This window comes from Caenorhabditis remanei, chromosome II (assembly GCF_010183535.1).
Source record: "Caenorhabditis remanei strain PX506 chromosome II, whole genome shotgun sequence".
NCBI lineage: Eukaryota > Metazoa > Nematoda > Chromadorea > Rhabditida > Rhabditidae > Caenorhabditis > Caenorhabditis remanei.
In genome coordinates, this window is record NC_071329.1 from 8,938,267 (window position 1) to 8,957,871 (window position 19,605).

A 19,605-nucleotide genomic window follows, 5' to 3' on the forward strand; every position below is an offset into this window, starting at 1 on the left:
TCTACAAATTGGGGAAGTCATCACAGAGCACACAAGTACATCCCTCTCTGAACCACTTCCATCATCTTTTTTCTCATTCAACTCTATTTTCGTGCGACAACATTCAATCCTAATTGGATGTGATCCTTCTGCCGCCTCGCTTCAACAAGTTGCTCTCGGAAAGAGCTTCTTCTTTTTTCTTTTTCTCTTCTTTTTACGCATCTTCTTCTTCTTCTTTTAAAAGCACTCTCCAGGATGTTGTTGATGATGATGCGCTCAGATTTAATGAGTTCTAAAAAGGAGATGTAAAAGGGGGACGGGAAGTGGGTGAGTGAGAGAAAGACTAGGACGAAAAAAGAAGACGACTAATAGAATTGAGAGCAGCATTTTCATAATTACATTCCGCTCATGTACTGCTGAAGAGGGAAAAACGAGCTCGTCTCGAGTATTCTTTTTTTGCATATATCTTATTAGACGGATCCTTTTCAATTATTCATTCAACGCCATGATTGTGGTCTATGAGTTTTATGACGTGGCATTTGGGAATTCACGATATGTGGGGGAACAAGAAAAAAGAGAGAACAGTGTTTGTTCTGATATTCAATTGGGATTCGCGTCATGCTGGATATCTGAATACTGTAGATACTTTCATTGAATTTCAGAGTTACAGTACTCTCATCCAATCAGAGATAGGATATCATACTTTAAGATTCTGAAAAACATATTGAGCATGTGATACGATATCCTCATTAAAACATTCTATCAAATATCAAAACTAACTTCTGATTGCTTTAAGTCGAGCTTCCATACACTCTTCACAACTTTTCCCTTTCAACAAAGGTCGCAAACTTATGAAACATTCCATCGTTCTCGACAGACGTCACACTGCTTGTCCTCTCGGGGAAAAATGAATTATAGATCTCCCGTAATGGACTGAACACAAAAGAGCAGTCATGTTGAAATTACTACATTCCATTCACCGCTAATAGCATAGAACCTTGAGACTACAATGGTTGCTCATCCATTAAAATGACAAATGATAAATGAATGTTACTGTAAAATCTTGATGTGCTAAAGTGCTCAATGTATTATTTTTAAATTGTAAAACCTCAAATTGAGTTCCTATTTCTCTTCCTCCCACACACTCAAAATCTGAAACAATTGTTCTTTGTCCTTCTCCCTTCTAACCGTTCGCTCCGCCCACATTTTTACTCTTCCATCAGTCTTTTCTCATGCTTTTCTTCTCTTTTTTCGCCACTTCTCCACTTTTTTCCTGTTTCTCGAATTCATTGAACCATCGACAATTTTAGGGAAAAGACGGGTCCCAAAGAAAAGGAAATTCCCCGTTTTTCCTCGAAAGAGAGCCGTTTTTTAGTGTGTGCACGAGAAGTGGATGATGATGATGTCGAGTGAATTTCAAAGTAATAAAAAAGTTTGCACTGCAATTGAATGTGAGGAAATTGACCCTCTCTCTCTTGCTCGTTCAAGTGCGTTTTCAAAATGTTTATGTATTGGTTCTCGGTATGAAATAATGAGAAAAAGGAAAAGAAAAGGGAACGTTTTCAATTCAACTCTTTAATACTGTACTCTTCGGATCTATTTTATTTCATTACACAACTCTATAAGGCGATGTTTGCTCCCCGTTGAAGCGTCTAGGACTGTCTGATTTTTAAAACACGCGTTTTCTCTGATGGGAGATATTTCCAAATCTTACAGAATAAAGGAAACTTTCCATATGTTTTCCCTCGATCAAAAAGTTAAAGTTTTTCTACGATTTCAAAACCCAAACATCTGCTTCCAGGGATTCCCCGTCCTTTTAAGACTTTTTGTGTCTTCAAAAAATCTTTAAATAGAGTTGATTGTTTTTTCAAAATCCTCTATTTTAACATCTCCAGACATTCTCCAAATCCACTCCAATTCTTTTTTTGGAATCAGAAATCAAAATCAAAAACCAACCAATCTAAATAGAAAATCTACATGTCAATTTCAAAACATTTGTGCTCTTTTCCTCTCCCAGCTGGTTAAAGCAATACATTTTTGATTGCAAACCAACACAATTTCATAAGAAAAAATTAGATTGGAAAGGTTTTAGATTAGAAGAATTGGAGAGTTGAGAAACTGAAATTATTGCAGACCGCAAGGAGTCACTTGTCTATATTTATTCATTAACCTGATAAGAAATACTGTAATTGTTTTGAGTCAGTTGTGTTATGAAATGATTTTAAATCAAATATAGAATGGGAACATTTGAATAAGAAAACAAATAAATGAATCAGCTCCCTTTTTCTTTTGAACACACCGCTCATTTGACTTTGAATCAGTCCGTCTTCTTCTTTTTTATGAAGAATTAGTATTCAGTAGGACGACTTCCGTTTCTTTTTGTGCTCTTTTTCATTCATTTTCTTCTTATTCATTCCATTCGGAACACTCCGATTATAGAGATTAGTCCAGTCGGCTTAATCTCTTTTATTAGTATTTTTACATGAACCAAATGACCAAATAATAATAATAAATAATCACTATCAATGCAATCAACAAACAAATAAACTGTCTCTTGACGGCTACATTTCGTTTCATAATGTTCCTTCCTGTCTACTCAATCATCGTTTCATATTACAGTACATAAATAACATGATGACGTGGCGAAAAGACAATTAAAATAGAAAAAAGTGTAACAGATGCGTCACATGCTTCCCATTTTCCAATTCGTTCTTTTTCTTGATTTAAATGATTCAATTTGTGCCAATTGTATCAAAAACCGGGAGAAAATGCAATTTCTGATTGCCAATTCGTGGGAAAATCGTTTTTTGATTATTGAGCACATATCTGTCTTCTGGGAAGGTTGCGTTTTTTGGTTCGGGGGACTATGGAGTAAATCTTACAATAAAATTTTATCAGGACAGTTTCCGATTGCTTGCGACTTCACCTATCAGTTTGAAATTAATCTCCCATCCTGATTTCCAAGAAATTGACTTCATTCAGATCCAACATATTTAATTACCAAAAGGGAATTTATCCAAACTCTCCTGAAATCTAGACTATTCATGGCAGACCCTTGCTCAATGTTTTCGAGCAGTGAACCGAATAAAAAAACCAAAACCTGAACATATGTTCACTCGTCATATTAGTAGTATTCGTAGTAAATAGTATTATAAGCCTGCTCATACAATTTCCATTGGCAACTAATTAGGTGTTCTTACCGAAAGGCGTGTCGACGTGGTGTCCACCTGCTCTTCTCCCACTAAATCCACCGTAATCCCTTATTTTATTCCCTTCATCTTGATTCCTATCCCTCTCAATTATTGTCATGTCACGATTGCCTCATGTCCCGCATTATGATTAGTCTCTCTCTCTCTCTCATGTCCACCCTCTTTTCCTCCTCCAATTACCTCTCTCGGCCTACTTCTTCTTTTTTCTTTTTCTTCTTCATTGCGTACCTAATCTCCGTTTTGTAGAGTCCCTAAAATATTGCAACTCTCATTAGTCGAGGAGCTCCGTGGTTCATTTATTTTCTCCATCCTCCTCCCCTTTTTTCTCATTTTATTAGTATTTGCATCTATGGTCTCACTCTCCTTTTCTCTTCGCTCCGCCCCCTATTCCGATCTGTGCTTGATGTGCTCGATGAGCTATTGCTCTAGAAGTAGATTTCTATCTCTTTTCCAATTTATATCCAACTCTTCTTCTTTTTTTTCCTTTTTCTCTTCCTTAAATTTTTAATTAAACGCCGCTAAAAGAACACACGTCAATTGAAATTGTGTGTGTGTATGCTCCGGGGAGGCGTCTTCTTTTTCTTCCTATTTATTTCCACTTTTTTCAATTTGGCACTGCCCCGAAGTGACTGTGAATGACACATTTATTGCACCCAATTATCCGTCATGTCTTCGTTTTCTTCTCTTCTAGAAGAGCATTTCGTTTTTCGAAACCATTTTCTCCGTTCTTTTTCCCTTTCATTCTCATTCTATTTCCACCATCTTCTCAACTCTTTCCGCTTTGGTTTATGGTTCTCAAAAATGCAAGAGCAAACGTCTTCGAGAGAGAAACTTTACACATTTCCTCCCCATTTTCTTGACTCGATTTGGACTCCATTTGCACATGAGACCTGAATCATACATCAAAAAGTACACGTCTTGATTATACGGTTCATAACCTCTCCTTCTTCTTTTCATTCCGATTCTATTCGTGTCTTCTTCTCACACGTTCCTCTCAATTCTCCATGATTCCAGATGCTCCCTCCTTCGGCTTTTCACCCATACACCCGTCCAACGGCCACTAATAATCTGAGTCAAGACATGTCATTGTCGGAGGAGAATCTCAGGTACGGGTGATCCACTTATCTCTTAATTAGGACATATGTAATTGAACATATGGAGGGGGTACATTTGAACAGACGGTGGGACCTATTTAACGTGAGAAAGAGATGAACAATTTAGATATTAATGTATTTAGGCGGCGGCACTATTAGTAAGGATTAGAGATTAGGCAAGATGAATGAGCTGGTGATGAATGGCTTCTGACTTAATAACTGACCTAGATTCATTTATTTATTATGAACGATGTAAGCTATTAGGTGGTTGGAAATAAGGAATCCAAAATCAGATCGTTGTGATAGCATGTCTGATTGTTATCTTTTTTGTTTATTTGGGTTCTATGCCATGCTGCCTTCCAAATAACTTTCTGAGTTCAGTTTCTTTCTAGACCACCCTGATAAAACTAATCACGTATTATACTCACTTTTTGCCACCTGGAAATCTCTTCCTGATCTCTGTTCCCGTTTCCTTAATAATTGAGAGTTCTATAATACTCAGAATCCAATTTCCGGATAATCTCTCCATTTAAAATGTTCTTCTGTCACTCTAGACAAACGTAATAATATTCAGAACACCTGCCAATGATCTCATTTTGTTTCTTTTCTAACCAACCAACTAATCCTTTCACTTTTTCAAATTTAACTCAATTGTATCACCTGTAGTATCATAAGAAATCAAAGTCACAAACCGGCTCATTGAGTTACTTCATGCAGGTGCAAATCCGATCTAATCTCAATCCTTTTTCGAGAAAATTGGAAATTGCCTGGAGCACTGAAAAAACGGCTCTATTACTACGACTACTACTATTTGCGGAGTATGTATATATACACATATTAATATATATATATACTCTCTTTCGTATTTATCGCTGCCTACTCTCGGAACCGAATCATAATCTGACGTGTATAAGAAGAGGAAGAAAGAGTACTGAAGGAGGGATAGAAATAATTAGAAATAAGGAATGAAAGTAGAAAACGAAGAAGATATTGTAGATGCTCATGTCACTTCACACATTCTTTTGCACCAAGTTTTAATTAGGTCGCAGTGACAGAAACAAACAAAATGTAAATATGCACGTGTAAGAAAACTAAACGAGTGAACACTCAGAAACTTTTCATGTGAAATTAGACACATTAATCTGAAACTGGAATTCCTTTTCTTTTCGATGAATAACTTCTTGACACATCCTACTACTAATTTACGAAACTCGTGTTCTCTGAAAATGTAAATAATAAACAAATTTGAAAACACACATTTTCAAAAATGTAGTATTGTGTCTATAATTACGTTTTCGACATTATCGACTAGTACCAAATAGTAAACAAATAACAGAACACTAGTTCCAGTTTATTGACAAATTTGAAAACTTGATTCAGTCAATCAATCCACAATATTTCTTTTCTAGACTCCTCCGCTCCGCTGAAACTCTTCTGGCTCTTTCTCAACTTCAAGGCTCTGCAAAACTTGCACTCTTCAATGAACCAACCCAACAAATGTCTCCACCTCTCCCGGCTCCAGTCCTGACTCCGAATCCAACTAATTCTCCTTCTTCTCCAGTTCTAGAATATGCCATTCATTCCCCAGCAGCCAGTATTCCGAATGAAAAATCCCGTCGGAAGAGGACAACGTTCTCTCCGGAACAAGCCACTCGGCTGGAATCTGTAAGAGATTTCAACAATTTAGGGAAGTGTTTCAATTTAATTTTTGTTTTCAGGAGTACCTTGGTGACAGTTACATGGCAAGAGAGAAACGTCTTCTTCTCGCTCAGTCATTGAGCTTATCGGAGAATCAAGTCAAAACGTGGTTCCAAAATAGAAGAGCCAAAGATAAGAGAGACAGGAAAACCGAAAAGTAAGAGTGTAAACTTGAAAAACTAATCTGATCTCTCCTTTTCCAGCTCTTCCAACCACTCGAGAAAGTCATCTCCATCCCGCAAGTCGTCATCCGATTCTTCACCAACTCCATCTCTGATGACACCTACTACAACTCCATTCATCCTAACATCATCCCATCAAATTCAAACCGCAACCTCTCCTACAACCGTGGATCTACTTCCATCTACTCCTCCAGCCAGCAAAATTCAGAAAATAGAGCAATTCACCGATTCATCCCAATCTCTTATCCCGAGTTTTGACCTACTCAACACATATCTCCAATCCCTTTCAGCAGCAAACGTCCCTCTTCAATCCCTTCTAACTTCCTCTCCTCCAATCTATGATCCCAGTCTATTAGCTGGTTTACAATCCCCTTTGCAATCTGCAATTATTTGAAAATATTTTAAATCAATTTCCCATTTCTATCGACTTTAACTCGGGTATCTTTCCCCACTGATTGTCTCATTTCATTTCATTTTTTCCCAAGAAAAAGTTGTGACATTTTATGAATCTCACAGTCCTTTCCTGTTCTGTCCGTGTGCTTTCCTTAGTGTCTGTTCATAGCTTGTTACAAATGCGATAGACTTTCTCTATTTGTAATAAATTATTTCAATTTTTAAATATTCAAACAGCCAACTTACAAATTATTGGAGTTTCAGACGAGCTCCAACGTGAGAAAATGTAGAATTTTCTTCGATTGGAAAACCAAATATTGACTGAAAATGGTTAACCATCATCATCCCAAAACCAACGGAACCATTAGGGAAAGAGACACAACTGCCGCTGCACAATTTCTTTATTTGACCAGCTTCATGTCATATCATTCTCATTCTCAAACTTGTTCCGTGTCATTTCCACAAATTGGATAAACGAGATGAGATCGCTTGTTTTATTCTTCCTTCTTGTCGCAATTTCAGTCGTTTCAGGTAACGATTTCATGTCGAGGGTTTATCTGATTCAAAGTATTGATTTTCAGGACAATATGATTCTGGAAACTCGGCAGACTCATCTGAATCAGCACCTTCTCTCGAACAATCAGCATCTTCTTCAGAAGAAATAGTTGAGACCGATGAGGTAAACTCTGGAGAATATCACCTAATTTTGATTCAATTTCAGGTGATTGAAGAAGGATCTGGTTCAGGAGACGGTCCAGTGGTTTCCGTGGAGCAAATTCATATTTTTGGAATTCTTCCAGGACCAGGAGATATCCGCAAAAAGAGATCATTGATGAAGGTTCTCAGTCGTAAATAATTTGAATTTGTTCATTGTTGTTCAGAGAATAAATCAAGTTTTAGATACTGCAATTTGTCTGAAATATCTTGTAATGATAGCCTGAAAACATCAGTTTCATTCAAGTTTTCCGAAATAAAAAAACAAGAATCAGATGATTCCCATGTCTCTACTATTATGGTATTTGGCATTACTCCTTCATCCAGTACCAAAAACTACAACATTTTCTGTGATTCATTTTTCTCAAAAACTGAAAAAAGGCTCAATCTGGTCAACACATCAAGAACAAATTCCGATTTGAGAGCGTGTCAACCATCAATTTACTGACATTCTATCTGCCAAAAAATGGGAAAAAGTTTCCTATGTTCTTGGAATTTCAGTCAGTATTCATTTATGGAATATGGTACAAAGATCATTTACAAGAGAATGAGTGTCTAAACAGGCAACATTATGATAAAGAGAATGGAGATAAATGCAACTTCCGTCTTTCTAATATTTAGATGAACTTTGGAAGTGAAATCTCAGTGTTCTGAGTAATAAAAGTTATTGAAGAATATGAGGTTCTTAGGGAGGAATAAGACATACTTCATTTTGTGGATTTTCGAATAAATACAACGTTTTTTTGGAGAAAGACTACGGTGTTGTTATCACTATTTCCAAAAAACCCTTGGAATCTGGAAGGTCAAATTAATCAGAACGAACACCAACTGTGATGATATAATGAAACCATTTCAATCGGTACTGCAAGGTTTCTAGAAATAAATAAAACCTAGGAGTGCCCATCTCATATATTGATCAATGTACAAGTGGTGTCAGATCTAAACAGTCAAAGAGTGTAAAAGTAACAGTCTCAGTCCAGTTTTGACATGATTTTTCGTTAACGGATTCATATATTCGAAATATGATATTGTGTATGTGGGTAGACTCTGATTTGGTCTTCTGATTCAATGTCATTCCAATTTGATAGAACTCCGTGCGGTTCTTTCATCCTGTGAGTGAAATTCTTTGGGCGGTTGAATCCGAATCATGTGAAAAAACAGTGGTGAATTCTTTCAAACTTAAAAAAAATTTCTAAACTCATGATTTCGAGTTCTCTTGATCAATAAGTCACACCTTTTCTGTCCTTCCACTGCAGTCCAAAAATAGAAAAGTTGAACGAACTACGAAGTAATCTAAAAGTTTCTGCAAACAATTCTATCCAATTCAATCCGCGGTCACACATCAAATGAGCTCGAGGCAATTAGCTCAATAAGGGTTGTCTGCGTCTCGAGAATCTCCGTTGCTTTCTCTCTTCTTCCCACACGAAAAACTCCCACTAACTACAGTATCTGTCTCTATTTGGACAGCTTCTGATCACAACTCTCTCGATCATCAGTTCAATTCTCACTCATTTATCTCATTATTGAGTCTCAACATGCGCTCCTGGATACCGCTTGTTCTTCTTCTCGCAGTTTTGGCTATTGCAGGTTTGTTTCTTTTTAAATTTCAGTTCCCACAATTATTATTTTCAGCCCATGCTGGTTCCTCTTCCGAGAGCAATGAATCTCGTCCTCCAAAGAAAGGTTCTCGCAAGTCTTCTGAGTCGGATTCGAATTCAGACGAATCCTCGGATTCGTCTGAAGAGGTAGATACTGTAGAACAGGAATTTCCATTGAATTTATTATTTTTACAGAACAACCGTTCTTCGTCCGCTTCAACTGGTTCTTCATCTAGTGTTTCAACAGGTGTCCCATCTAGTGAATCCACTTCTGCTTCCGTTGAAATCTTGATGGCTGAACCTGATGTTCTTCCTGGTCCAGGTGACAACCGTGTGAAGAGATCCCTCCCAAGCTTCTTCGATATCCGCAAGAAACGTGGACTTCCATCTGCGTACGATATTCGCAAGTAATTCATTTACCTGGCACGTAATCCATTTTCCCACAGTAACATTCCCACATTCCCACACATAGCTCGATGAAATAAAAAGTTGATATGTTCATAAGTTACAGAATAACCTTGAAAAAGGAGAACAATAAAACTCTAGATTATCCTATACAGATAAATATCAGTCATGTGAATAAATTAGATGACATCACTAGCACCGTTTCAGCGATTTGTCGTATCACAGTTAGAAATCAAAATTACCTATACATAATACATGAATTTGAGAATTAAAATTTTGTGCTCTGAGTACGGAAGGACAGAGAAATAAAACCTGTAAATTGAGGAGCAAGAAAGTTTCGGTAGAAAACAAAACATTGAGCATTATTGAATAATAGAGATTACATTATCGAACATCCGTCTTCGTTAGCCTTTTCAAGAGCGTCTTCTGCACATACTACGTCATCATATCTGCAACTTTTTCTGACTTAGTTCAGTAAATATTTTTTCAAATAACAAACCTTTTGACAGATTTATGTGCTCTATCAGCACTACGACTACGTTCTCTTCCTCTTCCATTCATAACCGGCTTTGTGAATGAATCGTTCAGTTTGGTACCACCAGAATCCACACGCTTTCGACCCCGTCCTTCTGCTTTCGATTTTATAGAGTTCTTTCGTTTTTCTCCATCTGGAACATATTTCACATCGGCGACTCCTGCTTGTTCTGCGACGACTGCTAAGTGGGCATCAAATGCTTGTAGTAAAGCAACATATCCGCAACATTTCTCCACTGCCCATCTGCCAAGTTCACTGCACGCGAATCGAATTCTGGCGAAACTCTTTTCTCCAGATCTTCGTACCATTGACACGTTTATTTCTTGACGAAGTTTTCGCTCATCTCGGCTTATCAAACACAATAAGAAAATCCAGTCGATTGTAGCAGTTTGAGAGAACAGATACAGCATTAATTCGATTTGTCGACTGCTTTGAACGTTTCCTCTTGATGACTTCTCACCGACTAAAAAGTCAGTATTTTGCCAGTCACCAGCTAAACTACGGGAATCGCACGAAGATGGTGTTGCTGGCGCTTGTGATTGGAAGAGTGGATTCATAGAAGACGAAGTAGATGGTGATCTATCGAGAATCGGTACCAATTCTGAAGCACTGCCCCGTACTCTTTCCAATACAGCCTCTTGTATCTCAACATCTTCTTCACTCGTCTCATTATCTGTCTCACGAATCGGTCTAGTTCCGTTCAGATCCACAATTGTTTTCTCAGTTCTTCTGACTTTTGGTTTCGTAACTTCTGGTGGCTCACCACTTAATAGGCCATTCAAACTGGCAGTACTTTGACTGACTCTGATATTTCCGAGTTTCTTCTCGATTTGATGCACAAACTGAGATCCAATCACAGGATACGGCCAAGAGAATTGAGCATGCAATCTGGTCAGAGCAAGAGCAAAATCATCAACCAAGTAGCACTTGTCATTCGTAGATTTCGGGGAAAGTGAAATTTGTTTTCGGCGTGTTTCCAAAAGTCCAGGCAGATCGAATTGTAGTTCAGCCCAGAAGAAACCTACAAAACTTTCAACAACTACAAAAAATAGATTATTTAGTTTGGTACCAAGATCAACGATCCAGTAATTGTTCAGGAGATGCCAAGCGTGCTCTTCGAGAATTGTCGTCATTCTGGCAGCGAGTCGGTTGACTGTAAGTTGAGGAGAAAGTTCACCGGACAAGCCCTGAAACTGTTAAGATTCAATTGAAAAGTTTAATTCTGTTTTTTTCTCACCCTTGAGAGTGCAGTTTTATCTTTGGAGCTGCCAATGGAATCTTTTCTTTGTGGATCCTTCTGATCCGTGCTTTGAGAATGTCGAACTTTGTTCAATCGACCAGCGGCACCTGCTTGGAACCGGTTAATGACGAACTCTGTTGAAGAATCAGCCGAAGGTGACGAGACTGTTGGACGTCGGGATAGAGAAGTTTTCGCACTTGGAGGTGGCGTTCTGGAAAACACAATTTATGACATAAACAATAAGAAATTGTGTAACTAACAATGCATCAATATCTTCTGAACCAATAGATCTTGCAAATCGAACCATTTCCTTTGCAATCGTCCATTCTTTCTCTTCGAGTGCTTCTTTCACCAGTCGTGCCGCCTGATCCATACTCACTTCAGTTGTTTCTAAGTTTTGAAGAACAATAACAAAACTCGCAGCATTTTCAAGTTGTTTTAATTCCAGACACTCTTCGAATAATGCGTTTGGTGATCCTGTCACATCGAATAGCGTTCTCCAAAGTGCCAATTCTGTTTTTCGAGCACAATGAGCCACTGTTTTCAGAAATTCGGGAAATTCGTGAATGAAAGCAACGCAGCGAGGCAGCAGTGGGTCCGGTATCGGTTCACTGCTTGTAGCTTCTTCCTCGAGAACTCCATGAAGTAAAAGTTCTAGAGCATGAGTGAAATGGGGAAGTGAACGACAAGCACCAGCCAGCTCCAGAGCGAAAACTCCAAGATTTCGTTTCAAAAGTTGTCGTAGCAAATGGTGCACGAAAACTTCACTATTTCTATGCAATCCATACATTGTGATGCTTTCCATTTGAGACTGACTTCTTGATGCTCTTGCGACATGTTGAAGTTGACTCTCTACACCCATTGCTAAACAATCTTTTGCACTGATAACGATAGGATATATGTCAAGTTCAAATGGCAACATAATCCGTTTCGCAATGAATGTCATCTCTTGTGTAGCCAAATTTCGTTTTCCAGGTACTAAAGGCATCCAAACTTTGATTCCTTTCGCTCCACAAGCTATCCAAAGTGCGTTGCTCAAATGGGAAGAAGCCGAATGACTCATTGGAGATGATGGCTCAGATGCCGTGGATACACTGTGCATCGAAACATTTGATCCGTTTCGCCGATGACCCTTCCACGTAGATTCCAGACTTTGTGCCAGTGAGGATTGGGAGACGATGCAACGATCATGCCACATTTTCTCGACATATGAGGCGATTACCATAGGTTGATGCAACTGAAATTTTTTCTGTTTCAAAGGAAAAAGCATTAATTACTATTACTAACCTTTCCCTCTTCATTGAGACTCAATGTTATCAATCGACCAGAAATGTTCACAAGAACCGTATCTATGCTTGAATAGAAAGCAGGAGCCAGTTTCCCACGTTGATCCAAATTCAATTGAGTCATTTGGAGAGATACAATGCATGTTGGATGTGGAACGATTTCGTTTATCCGAATGACAGTAACAATATCAGCAGATACTTTTGTGAATGCATCTCGACCGGTCTCCTCGTGTGCTGTTAGTTTGTAGAGAGTTATTTGAGCCGTAATATCGAACACTGCGCAAACATCGTCTCTGAAAACAAAAACTATAGATCGACATCAAATTTAAGCACTCTGAACAAACCGTAATGCAGACATGACTGATTTGTGTTCTAGATCAATGACAGATGCAAAGCGATTGTCTAATCGTTGGGAAATCGGGTAAAATGAGAGATGTGACTTATCAGTGTCAGCTGAAACACCAACGACTCCAACAACATCTTCATTCCAAATGAATACTCCTCCAGTTACGAGAAGATTCTTCTCTTGAGTCTCGTTTCCAAAGATTTTCCATCGTCGATTGGACAGAGAGCAATATGCAAATCCTTGATCTCCAGCTACAACGAGATGTTTGTATTGACGATCGGTGGAAGCGTACTGCAAGTTTCGGAATGTATTTCGTGGCTTTTTTCAACAAAAAAACTTACGCGAATCGGCCAATTTGAGGATAAGTATTCATGAGCGACGTCTATGTGATTCCAAACAGAATGAGGAGCGCATGCTTCTGCCTCTCTATCTCTTGCCGCACTTATCAAAACTTGAGAATCACTCATTAGAATTGCACGATCGCAATGTTCCATTATTGGATTAGAGCAGGATGCACTTCTTACAAATGACTGCATCATCAAGTCGTTTTTAGTTCCAAGCCATAATTGAAAACCTTCTGGTCCCCACTCAATAGCAGTATACATGTCATCATCCTCATTATCTGCCAGATGATCTTCAATAACACCTTCTAAATTGCAGAATGATTGAGCTCCGAACGGTGTGAAGACAGAAACGAGGCGTGGAAGAGGACTTGAATCTGCTACTGTACTTGTTTCTTCTCTCTTTTTCGGAGCCCAAACAGCAGCAAATCCATATCCATTCATTAGAGCAGTTATTTTATGAACAGGTCCTAATCGATTAGTAAAGTCTGGACCGTTGGTTACTTTAGGAGCAACTCGAAACGATTGTACGAGAGATCCATTCAACTCGTCTATGTTGTAAGCGCACACATCACCACTGAAAAAATGAGAAATATTTTATCTGAATGAAAATAAATTACTTACTTTTGGCAACCAAACAGAACAAGTAAAAACTTGTGGTTGACGTCACAACATGTAGCATCTTTTAAATTCGGTGCCCACACTCCTAGGATTGCCTGAAAAAAGGGGCCGCTGAAACTTAAAAACGAAACGAGATAAAAACTGACATTAGGAGCGAAATTTGGGTCGTTCGACGTTAAAAGTGCTCCTTTTCCATCTGACAAAACGATAGCAAAACCACCAAGAAGCGGTGCATAAACTGCGTCAATAATATATGTGGATTTTGAAGTGACATTTTCAGATTTCGACTGTAGCTGGTCTACTGAGAAGGGAATAGCACTGGCACGAAATGAGAGACTTGATAATATTTCTCCATTCCATGTTACATGATGAGTGAAGCCGTTCCGAAGGCAAACCAGAAATTCATCTCGAGATGGAACACAGCTGTAAGGAGTCAGTGATTAAACACGAGATGGGAAACCTTTTCTTGTATTAAAAAGGCATTTTCAATGAATTATTTGTATATCCGAGCAAGAAACAGATGAATTTTAATTTTTAATGAATGATTCAGATTTAAAAACTTACCATGTAGGAACATCAGCGAGATTGATGATAATCGTCGGATGAAGATGAGCTACGGGCCGACTTCCTTTGATGAAAAGTTCAGGAGAATTCCGTTGGAAATACGGATCAGCTGGGTCAGTGAAGTTATAGCATTGCTCATCATCTCTCAACTCGAGTTTGTAGATTAATATTTTATTTTGATTAGTCTGAACGTTGATGAATATAGGGAATTTTTAGAGGCTTTTTTGGTGTTGAACTCACTGTTACAGCTATACTACTCGAATCAGGTTTCCAATAAACTTCTTTCAATTCACCAGATGTTTCTCGAAAGGTTTGGTCTATGACTCCGATGGAACATAGCAAAAGTTGAGGCTGAAAAGCAAATATAAACCCACAGTACATCAAAAAAGCTCACATTTGCTAGCCAAATGTAGACTGCATCGTTGGTGGCAACTGCTATCAGTCTCCGTTCTCTGTTAGCTACAATTGAACGGATGTCGGCAGTTGGTGAATCCTTTTCATGTTTTGGAAGCTGTAGCACTGATGCTCTGTCATTCTGGAAAAAAGATAACATTATCAACATAAAAATGAGAATATACTTACGGGAATGAACATTACGCGCTAGGCTTGACCCATCAATAATTTATGTATTCTGAAACATAAGTATTCTTACTTAAAAGTCAGAGGAAGACATTGAGGTGAATCGAAATATAATTACCAGCAGTTTGAAAGAAAATATTAATATTTGTGAAAAAAATATCGGCAAAATAATTAAAACCTTGTTTAGAAATTTGAAATACTGAATTTTAAAAAGTCAAATGTAGTTTTGCTGTCTTCATACTTCTAAAAATAACATTTTGAACAAAATAAAGTGTGAGTTGGATCAAATTGGAACCTCCTGCTGTGAAAAATTGAACAAAAAGGCTACAATGCAAACGCGCGTCACTTGCATGTGTTAGAGAGGGAGAGACGCAGAGACGGTCCGGATTTTTCAGGCCGGCGGAGACTGATTCAGATGAGAAACACAGATATTCGTTGAAAATAAATTGCAATGTGAGGAAGAAACAATCAAAAATACATTTTTCAAAATTCAAGAAAGTGTTCTTTTAAATTTATGCAGTAACTTGGAGTTTACTGTACTTTTAAAAAATTCATAAAGACTACAAAAAATACATAAAAGGCCTGAACACAAGATGAAATAAATGTTTAAAAAAACTTCTTAAATTTCGTGGCAACATGAAATTCCGTATTTTTGTTACACGTTTCAAGCTAAGTACTCCAGTATCCATGAAATTGTATTCTATGAAATAAGTTATTCAATTTGGAACCGAAATGGTACTTCGTTCCATTTTCTACCTGGTAATTTTTATTTCGGTGACATCTTATGCTGAACAAAAATGCAACATAAGCTCACCGAAAATCAAGTCAATGAAGCCTTCTTTTGGAAATATGGAGGGGTTTTATGATTTGGCGAAAGGAATTTCTGATGGACTCCAAGAGGCTCCAGACTCTTCAAAGGTGAACTATAATACTCAGTTCAGGAGACATTTGAATGAAAACGGAAAACTATATCGAATCTTCAGAATAAAACATTTGCAAGTGGAGATGAAGTCATGAAGAAAATGTTTGAAACTCAAACTGATACATTCTTGTTCTGGAGTATTGGATTTCTAATCGTGTTGATTGCACTCGTGTTTGGAATTGTAACTTGTGTTTGTCAGTGTTGTTGTTCGTGTTCTCCCAAAGAAACGGTATTTTTTATTTGTAAACAGCTTTAATCAGTTGAAAGAGGAAGTCAGATAAATGTACTATTAGAATTCCAGACAAAACTTGATTATGAGTCATTTATTCATTAAGTATTCATATCAGAACAAGAGCTATTTTTAGTCGTTCCGTGCCGAATGCACTGGATATGTATATGCGTTCCTTCTCGTTGCAGTATTCTCATTCATTCTGACTGGATTAATTCTTTTCAATGAATCTGAAAGTGACTTATTTGATTCTACTGATAATCTAGTGGCTTACACAGGAGACATTTCTCGAGGTGAGAAATGATACGGTTATATTTTCAAATGCTAAAACATCAGATTTGACAAATGTTGTTGGAAACGGAACGTTACAAATTGCATGTGAAGTAACTGGAATGACAGTTAACACATTTGAACATATGAACACTTTAATCCAAAATTATTCGTCGAATGTATTCGATGGAACTAAAGAAAAAGTTGGAATCAATGATGTGAATAATGTGAGTTTCAAACAGAAACAAGGCCTACATGAAAGTAACTTTCAGTTTTCTGTCACGAACTATGAATCTGCGAATACAGCTACACAAAACGCTGCAACTGCATTGAATGGTAAACTGCAGAAGATCAATTCGAAAGATCAAAAGTGTACTGATAACGTGAAGACACTAACTGATCAATTTGATTCAGTGAATCAGGCACTGACTGTGAGGAATTCTCGTTCCTAATCCATCTCTTCATATTTCATTTCAGGGATTGACAGCAGCTGCTCTAGCAATCAAGAAATCCAAACCTCTTTTGGATATCAATGTTCAAATAGACATAATCAAAAACAATGTTCAAGATCAAGCGAATAAAGCATCGAAAGCAATCAACAGTACCCAGAAACAGATCAACAAATCTATGAAATCAATTACTAAAATGATGAATGATGCTCAGAAAAATATAGACAAAAGCATTACTTCCATGGAATCTGCTTATCAGAATTTTGTTGTAGTGAGTTTTTATTTCTTCCAACATTTTCTTATAACACATTTTCAGTCAAGTGGTTATTCCTCTCTGAAAACCACAGTCCACCTGCTTGTATCAATTCCAGCTTGCATTGTTTGCTTCTTTTGTTTTGTTGCACTGGTTGCAGTATTGCTTTCGTTGAAAAAACAAGATGGTATGGTTAGAAAATTTTCAATTGAAACTTACCGACTGTGTTCCAGGTGCTGCACTCAAGCTGCCATGTTTCATTATCATTTCTTTTTATTTGACAATTATAATCTGCATCTTTTTGATTCTGCTCTCAAGTCTTTCATTTGTTTTGGGATGGTTCGTGTCTGCTGTTTGTGTTCCGATGTTCGAAGATCCGAGTTACCAATTATTCCGTCCAGTTAATAATACAGTGTCTGCCATTGGAAGTGGAGATCCAGTAAAAATTGATTTTGGGTGAATCAGTTCTGCCGGGTCGAGATGTATATCAAATTTCCAGAAATGTTCTCCAATTGTGTCATAAAGAAACCATGACTCTCTACACTGCCATCGATGGAAAGAAAGTTATTTCAACTGACTCAATCACACGACAACTCAAACTTGATTTTTATCGAGATAATGCTAACAAGCAAATCATGAAACAGAAAAACTTGACATTCGTATTGGAACCTAGCTGGAAGGTTAGTTTCTATCAAATCAGACTGTGTACTGAAACTTAAAATTGCAGACTTTCATCACCACACTGGATAAAAATACCCAAGATGCCAAATCAGCCGTCTTAGATTCTTGTGGAGATAGTGATGCTGTTGATAAGTACAACTCGTACATTCAGAATCTTGTCAAATCAAACACAATGTCCACAGAATTCTATAGAAATCTAGAGACGTTGAGTCGAAATGCTCCGAATACGGTAGGGTATTCGAATTTAAAACTGATACGTTTTCAACTGATTATATTTCAGACAGTGATTGCAACAACTATAAACAACGATTATTTCAATGAAGCAGATTTATCCATTAGTCAATCAATTTCTGCGCTTATGGTAAGGAATACACTGTTTATAGTTAGATACGTTCCCATTTTTCAGACAAATTTGGAGCAACATGTGTTCAAGTGTCGTCCCCTTGTCGATATTTACAACAACGGTGGATTCGTAATGTGTGAAAAGTTTGGGAAACCAATTCATGGATTGTGGGCTTCGATCGGTTTGGCTGGAGTTTTCTCCTTCTTCCTCACAATTTTACTGCTGCTGACTTATCGTTGGTTGAAAAAACACAAGCAGCAATTGGACTAGTCTAGTGTTAGTTTGTTATTCTATCTTAACTCTCTTACACCATTCTCTCAAATTTCAGCCGATCTCCAGCTCTATCAATGATATTTTCCATGATGTAAACGTATTAATTATCATTTTACTTTTTATTTCATCTGTTATTTACAAACATTTTCATCTTTAACTTCCGCTTGGTTTCCATTGATTCTTTTAGTTTTATGAAATTTCGATTCTATCCGGTTTAGTTTTTATACCAAACCTTCGAATTTCGAAAATGACTATATGATTCACCTATCAATATTTTTCACACTGATTTTTTTCTTGGTTAGTATATATGTAGGTTACCAGATGTTTCCTCTGATTACGGTAGTAGCAGATTGAATGGAATTCTGGAGAACATACGAAATAGCCAAAGTTTTTCTTATAGGTCTACCTGGAATTTTATAAAAATTTCAAACATTTTCGAGCTTTTCCCACGAGAATTCAATTAGTAAAATGATCTTCTGATAACTGAATTCCAAAGAATGAAACGAGTTTGTCGCCATAAACCGAAAACAAGTAAATTGCTACTTATCCATGTACTCCACATCACTTTTTCTTTCTCCTTTCTGCTGAACTTTTCTAAATTTTTGAGATTTCAAAACTCATGATCTCTATGTAGTGAGCAGTTCCGCTCAACAATTCTTTATTTTTGCATAAAAATTACATTTCAATTTTCTTCTGCTTTAATGATTCGATATACATTTTCAAATTTTTAGAAACTCACGAATTTACGAATACAATCAGGAACTGGGAATCATAATGTATTTGTAATGACGCAATTGAACACTCCTGCAAAATGAAATTTCGAATTCAGCACCGCCTTCTAATATTATTCTCATACCCCACCGTATGTCAACTCAATTCCGTTTTTGTCTCTGTTTACCCGTTGACTGATTCAGAAATACATGTCCTCGGTGTTCCTTTTTTCTACTCAGTCCCCCACACGACTTCTTCTTTTTCCTTTTTCTTTTTCTTTTTCTACGTTTTCATCCAAAACACCGATTCGTTGTCAAGGAGACATATTTTAGAGGTTTAAAATGAGAAGACGAAAGAGCCCCGTGAGAATGTAATTTAGGTTTCAGAAGGCCAAGTGAGTGAACTTGAATTTGTGATATTTTCTATTTATAAACATAGCTCAATCACCTGTCCTACACCAAAAAAACGAAAACTTCCGCATGGAAAAAGAAGAAAAGAATCGAAAACTTCACACCTACATCTTGGTTTTTCCTTCACTTTCTTCTTCTAGAAGTGACTTCATCACAAATGTCTCCTGAATTCATTTCTCAATTCCACCTGTTCATTTCTCTTTCTCGTGATATAAACTCAATTAGTGGGTCGTTGCGTGTTGAGAGCTGACTCATGTTAAATTTCTTGTTTCAGTCCATA

At 37.4% G+C, this 19,605-nt stretch overlaps 5 protein-coding genes across 5 annotated transcripts; 4 read left to right on the forward strand and 1 right to left on the reverse strand.

Moving 5' to 3' along the window:
- Positions 1–4,202: 4,202 nt before the first annotated feature.
- On the forward strand, positions 4,203–6,556 carry GCK72_005462 (uncharacterized protein; the record flags this gene model as incomplete). The annotated part of the gene is made up of 4 exons (XM_003116691.2): positions 4,203–4,294; positions 5,692–5,947; positions 6,001–6,137; positions 6,184–6,556. 4 exons carry the CDS (start codon positions 4,203–4,205, stop codon positions 6,554–6,556), a joined length of 858 nt encoding a protein of 285 aa, XP_003116739.2.
- A 478-nt stretch (positions 6,557–7,034) lies between these two features.
- On the forward strand, positions 7,035–7,411 carry GCK72_005463 (uncharacterized protein; the record flags this gene model as incomplete). Its single annotated transcript, XM_003117071.2, has 3 exons — positions 7,035–7,086; positions 7,137–7,234; positions 7,277–7,411. 3 exons carry the CDS (start codon positions 7,035–7,037, stop codon positions 7,409–7,411), a joined length of 285 nt encoding a protein of 94 aa, XP_003117119.1.
- Positions 7,412–8,804: 1,393 nt separating this feature from the next.
- GCK72_005464 (uncharacterized protein) lies at positions 8,805–9,278 on the forward strand (the record flags this gene model as incomplete). The annotated part of the gene is made up of 3 exons (XM_053725196.1): positions 8,805–8,856; positions 8,902–9,014; positions 9,063–9,278. The coding sequence occupies 3 exons, from the start codon at positions 8,805–8,807 to the stop codon at positions 9,276–9,278; spliced, it is 381 nt and encodes a 126-aa protein (XP_053589390.1).
- GCK72_005465 (uncharacterized protein) lies at positions 8,876–9,283 on the reverse strand (the record flags this gene model as incomplete). The annotated part of the gene is made up of 1 exon (XM_053725197.1): positions 8,876–9,283. The coding sequence occupies one exon, from the start codon at positions 9,281–9,283 to the stop codon at positions 8,876–8,878; it is 408 nt and encodes a 135-aa protein (XP_053589391.1).
- A 6,329-nt stretch (positions 9,284–15,612) lies between these two features.
- Positions 15,613–18,201, forward strand: GCK72_005466 (uncharacterized protein; the record flags this gene model as incomplete). Its single annotated transcript, XM_053725198.1, has 12 exons — positions 15,613–15,702; positions 15,768–15,935; positions 16,072–16,228; positions 16,272–16,432; positions 16,478–16,636; positions 16,683–16,925; positions 16,971–17,094; positions 17,141–17,363; positions 17,407–17,587; positions 17,635–17,817; positions 17,869–17,949; positions 17,995–18,201. The coding sequence occupies 12 exons, from the start codon at positions 15,613–15,615 to the stop codon at positions 18,199–18,201; spliced, it is 1,977 nt and encodes a 658-aa protein (XP_053589392.1).
- Positions 18,202–19,605: the final 1,404 nt, after the last annotated feature.